This window comes from Acanthaster planci, linkage group LG08 (genome assembly GCF_054643075.1).
Source record: "Acanthaster planci isolate LZ-2023a linkage group LG08, COTS_SCS, whole genome shotgun sequence".
Taxonomy (NCBI): Eukaryota; Metazoa; Echinodermata; class Asteroidea; order Valvatida; family Acanthasteridae; genus Acanthaster; species Acanthaster planci.
Window position 1 is genome coordinate 18,409,179 of NC_141784.1, and position 12,475 is coordinate 18,421,653.

General features: G+C 41.2%; 1 protein-coding gene across 6 annotated transcripts in view; it reads right to left on the reverse strand.

Moving 5' to 3' along the window:
• The window catches only part of mgat1 (alpha-1,3-mannosyl-glycoprotein 2-beta-N-acetylglucosaminyltransferase), a 44,589-nt gene that overhangs the window by 8,757 nt on the left and 23,357 nt on the right, over positions 1 to 12,475 (reverse strand). For all 6 annotated transcript variants that reach the window (XM_022244781.2, XM_022244786.2, XM_022244785.2 and 3 more), the window contains 6 exons: positions 10,998 to 11,205; positions 10,251 to 10,359; positions 5,103 to 5,241; positions 2,949 to 3,083; positions 1,365 to 1,455; positions 379 to 483 (listed from right to left, as the gene is read on the reverse strand). In XM_022244781.2, coding sequence (XP_022100473.1) covers positions 379 to 483; positions 1,365 to 1,455; positions 2,949 to 3,083; positions 5,103 to 5,241; positions 10,251 to 10,359; positions 10,998 to 11,205 — 787 coding nt within the window. The remainder of the gene's footprint in view (positions 1 to 378; positions 484 to 1,364; positions 1,456 to 2,948; positions 3,084 to 5,102; positions 5,242 to 10,250; positions 10,360 to 10,997; positions 11,206 to 12,475) is intronic.

A 12,475-nucleotide genomic window follows, 5' to 3' on the forward strand; every position in this document is an offset into this window, starting at 1 on the left:
AAAATGCTCTCTGTCTTCCCTGGATGAAATCACGGCAACAGCGCCCTCGGTTGTCTACAAAAGCATGGATAATTCTAAGAGATTAAAAAAAGTGCACTTTCCAAAGCATTTAACCAAATAAGAATGTAAAATAGTTTACATATATGCTGAAGATGAGTACAGAGATGCAGAAAAACTGTGTTTAAGGAAATTTTATTACACCTACACTTAAATTAGTGTCAAGACCTTAGGTTGGAGCTAAAAGACAGCCATGAATTCCTTGAGACCTTCTGCCTTTAATTAACCCTCATAAGCCTAACGCTCACAACTTCAGCCGTCCCTCTAAACTGCCATGTTGCCACTACTGTTGATAGTTCAATCCATACTCTCCCCACATACCTGCTGACGCCAACTTTTCCAAAGGTGTCTGTTCTGGAGATCTCGGGTCGGATGCAGGCTCTGTCCTTGCGCTGGGCGGGATCTCTCATCCAATCGTCCCAAAACCTGAACAGGAGAACAGACACAATGCTTTAGTTCGAACCACGGACAAACAGCCTCGCAAGTGGAAAAATCTCATATTCCGAGTTATTTCCATTTTCCAATTTTCAACATCTCTACACCATACATGAAATCTTGCACAACAATGGCACAGACACAGGGGCAAATCCAAAACCCATTGGGGGGCGGGGTTGGCACCAAATTTGTTTTGCAAGGAAGGGCCCAAAAACATGGACATATTTCATGTAACATTTCATGACCTAAAGGGGCGAGGCTACATTTCGAGGATTCATACAAGCTGTTTGAAAGCAGGGAAATGAAACAGATCAAACAAATTGCTTTTTTTTTCATTATTTAAAAAAAAATTGGGCTGGGGGGCATGCCCATTCTAATCCACCTTTGTAGGAACACTAACTAACCCTTGCCCACCCAAATCCTTGAATCAAACACTCAGGTTTGTATGATTTTTTAAAGCATGCAGTAGAGACTGGCCAAGACATCACTGCTCCCTCAGTGGCATGATGACCTACGAATTCAATCAAAAAGAAAACGGCAATGCTGGAACTCTCAACATTGTGACCCACCATTTCAAAGCCAGGCTGAAGGCCTTTTAGCAATTATCTGGAAAATGGCACTAGGGTATATAAACACGACAGTTTTGAGTATGAGAGTTTTTTGCAAGACAAAAATCTGTGCAATGGATCGCCTTGAAGTGCAGAAATAACCAGTGGGGAAGGGGACTCCTCAAACTTCAAAATGACCGACATGTACTTCAGCCAAGTTTTGGAATGGTGCGTCACAATTCTGTGAGATGCTGCTGCGGACCGAAACTTCTGAGGGGCTTCGAGTTGAGGCACAGCCCCGTGGAGTGTACAGTTAAGACCTACCCTTGTGGCCATTTGGACTCTAGTTCCAGCCATATTTCCTTCCTCATCATCCAACCGAGCCCAGGAAAGAAGTCGCTCCGGTACAGCAATTCTGCAGGGAAAAAGGACAAACAATACTTAAATATCTTCAGTCTGAAAAGTTCCAGCTATTTGCCATGGCAACCAGCTCATGCTGACTAAACTCATTTTCCAAAGGTGACCACTGTACATGTACATGTATGTGATCAGGACTTCTCAAGCATTTCATTAACTAATTTCAAAGACAATCATTAACCCAAACCCTCAGGCCCTTTTTGCTAGGGACCCTCCTCGATCCTCCAGAATCCTCCAATGTGGGGGGTGAAAAAGTTGGATTCTTCTTCAATCCTCCAAAATTTCTTGAAAATGTTACTTGGAGGTGTGCCTACTGCCTCAATCCTTCAAAATCCTCCAGCAATTCCCGTCATTATGTTGAGGCAGTGCGAATGGCATCCTTGAGCAGTGCAGTTGATTCAAAAGAAATGCTGGGCTGAATTTATGCATGACTAAACAAAAACAACACAAGGTCTAACCCACAACCTTCACGTATGGCTTCCTCCAGAATAAGCCATGCACTTTTGACGTTCACCCTAAATCCTCCAAAATCCTCCAAAACCGCCCAAAGGATTTTGGAGGATTGAGGAGGATTAGGGTTAAAGTCTGTGTTGCTAGTTGCTCAAGGACCCCATCTTTGACATTTCCTACTACATCCAACTACCAGTGTTACTAAAAATCATCTGTTAGTACATCAAATGTCAAGTCTTCTCTTTCCTAGATTCCTGACTGAGAGTTAGAAGATATGAATTCCTTCAAACAGTACATTTTCTCACATACAAATGTAAAACAATATTTCAACACAATTTCCCTTAATTTCAGAATATAAAAATACCATTTGTGTCAGCTGTGAATTGCACTTTGACAAAAATAATAAACCAAAAAAAAAAATAAATTTTACACATGCACTTTTGTGTGTCCAATATGGCTAATGCCGAGTGAAAATGCCTGACTACGAATTCTTCTAAATATTTTCTACCTTTTCAATGGGCAAATCCCAAACTATAAATGATACAAGACACTGTACATGTACTTGACAGTAAAAGCGCTTTTAGGAATTCATTTCGTTGTGGTTGTCCCGTATCTACAGCAACCACTCTGCTCACAAAAAATAACTCGTCCTAGTTATCAGTGTTATCAGTACATACAACACATGCACCGTATGGACAATGTCTTTCTGCTGTTTTATTTGTAACATTTTCAGTGAAAATGAATATCCACTTGTCTGCGGGCCTTTCATTTCTGCAGGGTGGCATCTCACTTGTAAGAGCTTATCTACCTCTCCATTCGTCATTTTGCATTTATCCCGGGGACCAAAGTGGTTCATTGCATTCACTAGCAAAATGTACAAACAATGATGTGACATCTTCGACGTGCCTTGAGGGGTGACAGAGGCCAGCTGTCATAACGATTCCGTGAGTCCAATTCAGCCGTTCTCCGTGTGACACTTTTATTGCTTTTTTCGGGGGGGGGGATTTCAGTAGAGAGACGTTAGGTTGGGCAGGGACCTACCGGCGTCATCTGATATCCTGGAGTCTTTGCCATTATCGTTCCAAGCTGACACGCACCACAGCGTTGGGTCTTCTTGCAATAAAGGATACGTCGCCAGGAAGTACTCAAAGAAATCTATAGACACGTCCAAATCATCTGGATGAAAGCAAACAGAAATACGTGTATATGAAGAAAAAATTGCACTCCAAAATTCTGAAGGCTTGAAGGTTTGAGTTGCTGAAACGGTGATTTATAAGAGCAGTATGAATTATATTAAAATATAATGAATGCTGTGGCCATTTCATTTTCACATAAAATGGATTCGGCTTAAGGTTAAAGCAATTTTTCTGTTTAGACTCACAAGTTAATGGAAATGGGTCTTTATGACAAAGCATAATGTGTATATAATGCAGTGATGGACTGCAGGTGAACAGGAGCTGGAAATTTAACGTGTACAAAAAAATATCAATCTTGTGCCGTACTGTGCTGAATCAAAAACTTATTTTTAAAAGGAGCCATCAACGACACAGGCCAAAATCGTACTGCACCACAAGGCAGTTGCCTGAAGGAACCAACTTTCTCACTCCACAATCAACATCTTGCATGTTTCCCCCTGCTAATTTAACAGATTTTCACAGACATATACACGTACGTGTATGAAAAGTTCCAAACAACACAAATGGATTTGGAAGCCTAGTGAATAATCTCATCATAAATCACACACAAACTGTGAACAACCGCTATGCCCCAGCAGAAGCTATAGATTCCAAAATGTAAGCTTAATACAGCTTTTAATATGATAAGAATTTTTCTTTTCCACTTATATCCACATTTTGTACATCTGCTTGATGCTGTAAGAATTTCAAGATGGACACATGACATGGACACATGAGATCAATCTGCAAGGCAATAGTTTTTCCCCTAAGCATTCCTGACCGCTGTGCTGCGCTTGCCACCACCGTGGGTTTTGTCAAAAGGACACAGGTGCGCCTTGCAAAGTATGAAATCTGACACCCCACACAGGGCGTGCTATGAAGAAGTAAAACTCCTGAACCAAGTAACCCCTTGGCCAGTAAAAAGCTTTGGGAATTTGAAACCTAATTCTGGTCTAATTGTCCAAAGATAGGCACGAGGACGCTGAGTCACGAGCTCCCCTTTCCCAAGGATTCTCTCTGGAGGACCTGCTCCTCGTTAACAGATTCATGGCCGGACAAATCGACGGGAGAAAGACGCAGAGAGATAAAGACGCGACACAGGCAGGTGTATTTTTAGAGCCGCCCCCACCACTGGGGAATCGGGATGTTGTTTGCTTCTTTCTCCCCCATTCGCCCTACTTCATCATGGAATCAACCGCGGGTTTCTCAGCTTCTGTTTCTCTAACACTCTCTCGCTGTGTTTGCTTAAGAGGGTCTGCTGGAGTATGTGTCGTGTGAGTGGCCCGAGTGAGAGGCGGAAATGTTATTCTTGGTTTAATGGTGGTGAGATTCTTGAACAGGTTTGTTATTACGACAGCTGAAGGGGCAATGATTGAGTAAAGCCAGTTGGAATGAAGAATTGTTAAAAATTTATGCTCTGGGCTTAATCAGAGGTATTCAAAATAAAATTTAGCAAACCTCCGAGAGATTGCAACATCGAGGTACATGTATTTTAAGTTTTACAAATCTTAGAATCTTATTTCAATTTTTCTTATTTTGGGGGGAACGCAGGGTTTCTGCTGAAAACATTTTAAAGAAGCCAAAGGGTCCGGCATTAAGAGCACACTTTTACATACATCTACATGTACAGCTCTGTTTCTGGTCCTTAAGCCAGTTCGGTATTTCAAAAAGGCATGGCCACCCTTATAGGACAGACCTCATGAACACATTATTTGCGAATAAGCCGACATATTTCATTTTCGGGTATGCCCTACTGATATGTATGTATATAGCGAACTGGCTCACCAACCGGTGACAATGGTGGCTGGCAAATGGAACCCTGGGGACGAGGTAGGAGTGGGAACAAGGACAGGTTGGACTCCGAGAGGGTGAGGGATCTAACAAAAAAGGAACTACATGTGCATGATGCCAGTAAGATTAAGGGGGAAGAAATGAGCTCCAAGGGAATTGCTCCTGTCTTTAATGGACATATTACCTCTAGGCTCACTCTGGCCACGACATAAATGTTCATATACCCTACCTTCTACAATTATCACTGCATCGTAGTTGAATTCATGGAACACTTTATTCAGGGCCCACTTGTAGTGTCTCGCTATCTTGTAATATCCTTCAAACTTCTTCTGCTGTGCCGGTAAACTTATACTGCTCAAATCCGGTTGCTGAGGGAAAGCATAGAGAAACTATCAGATTTAAGACTATAGTGCAGGAAGAGATTAACACCACATGTCAGCACAGTTGTTAATAATAGAGAATATCCAAGCAGTTTTACGTGCACAAATCAATGCAAACATCGACGTTTTTCATCCTAGAATGGTGTCACAGTTTTGCATTTGCACTAGCATAAGAACCAAAAGGGCACCCGAAAATGGCAAAAAAACAATAATACTACTAAAAATAAGGTTAACTAAACAAAGTGCATTTTCAATGACTGTAGTACAAAGTAATGTAATGCATTGACCCCTTTAATTCTTACTTGCAGGCTGAAAAGAGGCCACAGCCACACAGTAGAAAAAAACTGAGGTTTGGGAAATAGACATGATGTATGATGATTTCTTGTAGGTGCCATTCAAATATGCCCGGAATGGCCTTCCCTACCGTATCCAAACTCACAAGACTGCAACGCAATGCACTCCTTGTACGTGTAACTAAATCATAGATTTACAGCAGCCCGGCAAAGATTGGATTGACTCCAGCTCATTAGCCACGTCAATCACTCGATCTGAGCCAAAGATGCATTCAAGGCTGAAGACTGTGATGGGATCTCCACAAGGCCAAAAATAAATCAACAAATAAAAAAAAATGACGGAAGATTAAAATTTGTCATTAAAGGCACAGAAGCTTCTCCTTTTAAATCAATGGGTAAATCAATTGACAAACAATATGTGCAGTAGGCCTATGTACAGTACATGCAAGTGCAATTATAATTGTATTGAAATTGAAATGATGTTATAAAAGTATAAATGATGCTGTGTGGGACTTGATCCATAAGGAAAAATGTAAACCTCGGTGTACAATCAATTAGATGCAGCTTGCTGAGAACTGCCTGCCTTTTTTCAACTGTAACCTTGCCATTTGCATGCTTGAAGTTTAACCCTCACCCCCAAGGGTGTATGTAAAATCGGATTGAAATTGGAGGATTTGGGACTGTTAGGGTTAATGTACAGGTACAATGTACACATGTACATGTACGTACATGTACCAGTGAACTGCAATTAGACTTTATCTTTCAGATTGTGATGAAACCACCAATGTCTGGAGGGATAACAGAACAGTGATGACCAAGTGAACAGCGACTGTTGGAACATTTTTCCACAGGCCACACGAACACGAAGGCGACAATAATGCCATCAATAAAAGTGAAGAGGCGATAATACCAGCAAGAGCATTTAGAATTCAGTGGATATGCATGGAATGTTCAAATGACCATTTTTTACTTGGGAAGGGTCTGTCACAAAGTGAGTAATAATTGATTTTAAAGGTTTCAAGATGTGCAGTACATGTATGCATATACTGTACGTGTACATTCAGCATATAAGAGGCATGCAACTTGGACTTTGACAGAAACAAAACGAGGAAATTCCGATCTTTACAAGACTTTGTACAGTGTTTTTCAATTTCCAATGGCATGAGCATGAAGTGAAAAACAAGGCAATCAGCTGATCTGAGGAAAAGTTGCATGCCTGACGTGAATGTACATGTGTATGTACCATGCACTGTTAAGTAAATACCGGTACGTGTATTATGCTGCAACCATCTCATGATCCAACATTTGAAGCCCCAACCAGGTGCATTTGTTGCTGTACATGTACATGTCAGGCCAAACCTGGGTAAATATTTTTTTTCGGACAAAGCTGTGCAGCCACTGTGTCATGCAGATATCGGTACAATGTGCGCGAGCCTGCAGATGCACATGCGCACACACTATACCGAATTCATCAGAACTGCATTTTTCCAGTTATTTGGACTAGGGCAATGTTGTGGCAAAAGGTTTGGGTGTGACATGTGGTAAATTGCCCAAATTCAGCCAATCGGAAAAATAATTCACCGGCGAACAGACAATGTGCTGGCATTTTCAGGATCTCTGCTTTAGCCAGAGGAAGAGAGAGACAAACGAATGAGGAAAGGGGGGGGTGATTACAATAATTGCGTGGGCACAGTAGGACCGAGACTTTCCCCTGTAGGAACAGAAACAAGAGCTGGGCCGGGCATATCCCAGGAATCGATTTGTGCCCGGAGGCCCTGCTTTACACGGGGCACCGAGCAACGAGACATCTCCGTGCCGTTTTTCCACTAACTGAATCACATCAAGGCCCGGCATCGACAGACAGAGGCAGTCGGCAATTCCAAATAATTAGGAGAGAGATTATCCTTGATTACAGCAAAATGAAAAATTCCTCAGGATGGCAGGCTGTGCAACCAGCAAAGAAAAATAATTCTGTATTTTGATTCCAAGTACAGAAAGCAGACGAGCGACTTTTTCTTCAGAGCATTACGGTAACTCAGCCTGGGTCAAGATGAATAGTACTCACAGCTTCATTTCGGAATTTGGGTCCTCCAACTCAGAGGAGAAAGAGCTCTAATACCGACATGTATTTTCAGACACAAGGGTGGATTGCCATATCAGAACAGACAAATATCACATTAGGCATGGGAGCTGGGAATGTCCGAATGCAATCTCTTGTTGGACTTCTTGTTTTTTTTCTACATCACAAATTCTTCTTCGGTATCTTGGGATTAAATGTCAGACTGTCAGCAGCACAACTGAGAAAAAAAAAAGGGTTATATTACTTTGTCCTCAATTTATCTGTATTTGTGAAAAGCACAGATATCTAAAAAATTCTCACACTATCAAACAAAGGACCAAACTTCACTTCTTTGTCCTTTGTACATTGTAAGACCCATAGAATTATAAAGTGCTACCCCTTATAATTCTATGGTTCTGAAAATGTACATGTATTTATGATAGATAAATTTACGGTACATGTACATGTAACTATGAGATACCATTTAGGGCTCTCAACTCATGAAAAAGGAAATTACATGTAGCAATTATTTCAGGCTATGTGTACCGGTAATTACATGTACATGCACATGTACATGTAACAGAACATGTCTATCCATATGAGCACATATCTAATGTAACTAAAATACAATGTACCGGTGTTTGTACCGCTATGTACATGCAGCTGAGCATTTAGCAAAAAATCCATTCAACTTTCAGATGCTGGATCAGAGATGTCAACTTTCCTTGTATATATACTCTAGTTAAGATGTTTAATCATGGCTGCCTCTCAAGCTTAAATTTTCCTACGCGCTAGAATGTACATGTACATGTACATGCATATACCCACTGGTACCAATTAGTAGTGCAGATGCAATATGTATGTACATTTATACTCTGCAAAATTGCCAAAGAGGGCTTTGTCCATGTGTACATGTTCAGTGATATACATGTAACTCATGAATTTTCCTGTTTAATAAAACCAAACTGTACACATATTCATGTAATTCACTGCAGGGGTTATGTGCCATTTTTTATGCATGGAATTCCTATGTCTACATGGTGTAATACAATCTTTCGTACTCTCTGTGTCTTCACGGCAACCCATGGGAAAAGTCGCCTACAAAATGTATGCCGTTAATGGCAGGTGGTATTGCTGGTGGGAATCATCCGTGAACCTTAATTATTCATAGCACTGTATCCAATGGGCAATTTCCTGAGAAACGATGCACTTTGACAATGCATATGGCCACACTGAGGACATTATGAATTCTGTTCACAAACAGGTGGGCAAAAAAAGCTAATAAACCAAGGCAAAAAAGAAAATTGGAGGAAAAAGGATTATGGTAAACACATGCCGATCAAGGCCAATGCTTCCTTGAATGTTTTGATGAACAAAAACACATGTAAAGATGGATGCAAAATAAACTGCATGTGCTAGTATCTACTGAAGCTTTTCTTTTCCATTTGAAAGCTCCTGTTCCGTATCTCGTATCTGAGTTTCTGTTACTGTTCTCTTCTGTTTGTGGTGGTGTTTCTGTTCTTTCCGAGGCTCAATGCATCTAACAACACATAAGTGAGTATGATTCTTCCAACAACCATGAGACTCGGACCTCAAGCAAACTTCAAGTAAAGCAAGTTCAAAATGTAGCCTCAAATTTATTAATTTGCTTTATGTACTGGCACCTGTGCATTAAAACAAATATCTGATGGCATAAACTACCGGTGGCAAAATCCGTATGGGAAATGTACATGTGTGTACATCTATTTTAAATTCTTGGCAACACTGGCCCAAACCATATCTGACCCCAATTCCACCCTTCATGTACAATATATGAATAATGGTACCTCTGAATTTTGCAACTGTTTTTTTTCCAATAATTCTTTTTTTAATGTTAACCGAGGGCTAGACCTCACATCTGAATTAAGGGATAAATATTCAAGTCGGACAGGTCCACAGTCCGACCATCTGACCCTGCAGACACTCCGCATGGCCACTCAGAATTCAAGTCAGGGACTCTGGTGCAGTCAAGGAGGTAACGCAATCCGCCAAGCAACGACCAGCCAAATGGATTGGTTGAGTAATGGGACACTGGGAATATCGGGCCAAAGTAGGCCAGCAAATTTTATCCGGCATCCGGGCAAGGTGGTTTACCCACGAGGCCGGCGGCGGAGCGCTACTTGGGACGTAAACAGCCACGAGTACCGCCAACACTCAAGGGTGTCCAGCTGGCAAGATTTTAATATAACAGCCACAACTTCAGTCAAATGCACATTTTTGGCAGCTACTCGCCTTTTTGTACACCGATAAATACCTGTCCCATGTTTTTTTCCAAAAATGTCACCAAAGATTATAGCCAAAATTGGTAAATATTCATTATTCCGTCACCACGATGATTGAAAACTGGTACCCTCTAATGGTAATCCAAACACTGCAGAATATTTAGGAACTTGAGAGGACCAGGCAGTTCTGTTCAAATACCAACAAAACTCTCTTTTAAACAACAAGAAACTGACACATTACAGGAGTTACATGAACATTTCATGCATGTGTACATGTATCTATATGACAAGTGCCCATTTAGATCATTCCTGGATCTGATAAACAGCAAAAAGTCTTCCATCTGATTGTAGGAAACAACTGCACTGTTCAACTGAAAGCCTTACCTTTATGTGGGTGACCTTGCTGCCAAATTTTTGAATTTCTTCTGCAGTTGCTTGGTGTCCGCAATCCTGGCTCACTATGACCGGGAACTGGCTGGAAGATGGTCTAATTCTAGACAGATCAAACAACGACAGCGTTACAGCATTCAACAAAGCTGACGGATGGTTTGCATTCACTGACAAGTCATACATAAGTTAGCATTTTCTGCTGGATTTGTTACGTCTGGGCAGTCTGCTAAAGGCTGTAAAGTGGTTAATAGGTGTCAGCTGACCAGGTAATCAATAGTTTTTCTTGCCTGGCAAATGCGCCTTTCTGTAGTTTGGGGTGCCAAATGCACACATTACACAGACTTCAGCCTATCTACATGTAACTGTACTTGTGTACCCATGCGCATGTATACATGTACATTTGTATATGTACTTACATGTACATTGTAGCATGGTACACATAACCAGACTGCTCACTGCAGCATGTGAATAGAGCTTGGGATTGATTCGTGGGTGCAAAGTTTTCCTGTACATACATATACATGAACTGTGCATATACTTCAAATGTTTCTGCGGCCAATGACCCATAATGCGTGGACATCCACTGACTGGTCAAAATCTACGGGTCAAGCAGGCCAAGAGGTACACATATCACTGACAATCACCTGCACGCAAGCATTCATTCATTACACACACAGACTGGGGAGGGCTTCCAAAAACTGGCCCCCCCCAAAAAAAAAATCATCCGCTCCTGGCACTTACTGGAGCAGATTGGTCAGACTCCGTCTAATGGCTTCGGGCCGGTTGCAGGCGATCATCAATACTGGAATGGTGTAGGAAGAGTACGGATACTTGACCTGTTTGGCCAGTGGAAGCTGGAATGGGTTGGTCTGCGGGGGTTGGGGTTCCTGCTGGTGGACCACCATGTCCACTTTGGCCACATCAGGCTGATTGGGGGACAGATTTCGACCTGGCAAACGAACACCAGCACAATGAAAGTTAAATTCAAATGTTTCACTTGCCGTTAATTATCTTTAATCACAAAGGAAGGGGGTTGCACACTTGGGTCTGTTGAAGGAAGCCTTAACCTAACAGTTCTGAACTCTCCAATATGAAGCTACCGGTAAGTAACATTTCCATTTTATATACAGCCCGAGGGGGTCAGGATTAACCATTACCAATCCAGATCCTTCAAAATCCAGCTAAGTCTTTTAGATGATTTTGTGTGACTGGTGTCAGGCGGAACTCTGTCAGCACTGTACATGTACTTCACATAAACTGGCTACAATGCCCATTGAAGTTAAACATTTTAAACACAAAGCCTGTGTCACTGGTTCCCTGCACAGTGCACAATGGTAGGTTTTGGAAGATTCAAGTTTCTCGTAAGAAAAATAGGGCATTACCGGTAGTGTGTCTTGCACACATTCAACACAAATTTTACAAATGTACACCTTTTTCTCCAAATGTACATGCACACATGAACATCATTTTTTCCAAAGATACTCCCTTTGTAACAGCTTTGTCACGTTTACAAGTAGGCCGTGCAATTTGTTTTGCTGACAAAGCACATGGGAACAATATTTCACCCCTTTGAACTGCATGTACTGTACGACCTTTACAGCTGCATTAACCTTTCATCGAAATGTGAAAAAATGTACCGGTACACCACAAATTTTCCAAGCAGTTGATTGGTTGCAAGACGGTGCACTTTGATAAATTTTCAAAATTTTCAAAAACTCCTCAAATGTCAAAAAACGCTCTCTCTGGAATCTGTCAGATTTTTGTACTTTTCAAAAAATATTACATGAGCTCCAAACATAAGTGAATGTACATGTATATACACATTTACTTGTACGGTGTACGTACCGGTGTACCACAACTCTCCAGATGTCCAAGTATTTTTTAGCAAAGGCTATACATGTACATGATAGTTTCAAACTAATGCTGCATGTACATGCATTGCATAATCTCAAGCTGCCAATTTTCAAAGACATTTTTAAAAACATTCCACAAAATAACAAGCAAGACAAACAAAAAATCCTCTAGCCCAAACAAAAAATGCACCTATGCCACCCTCCTATGCAACTCAACAAAAATAACTGTGATAGCTATGGCAGGTACGTGTTCCTGGCATAAACACACATGATAAATGGATCCAATTTTCTTTTTTAACGGGCTTAGGAAATTCTGGAAATTGTGCATAGGGTGCAATTTTCCCTGTGGGACATTCTGGTTTTGTG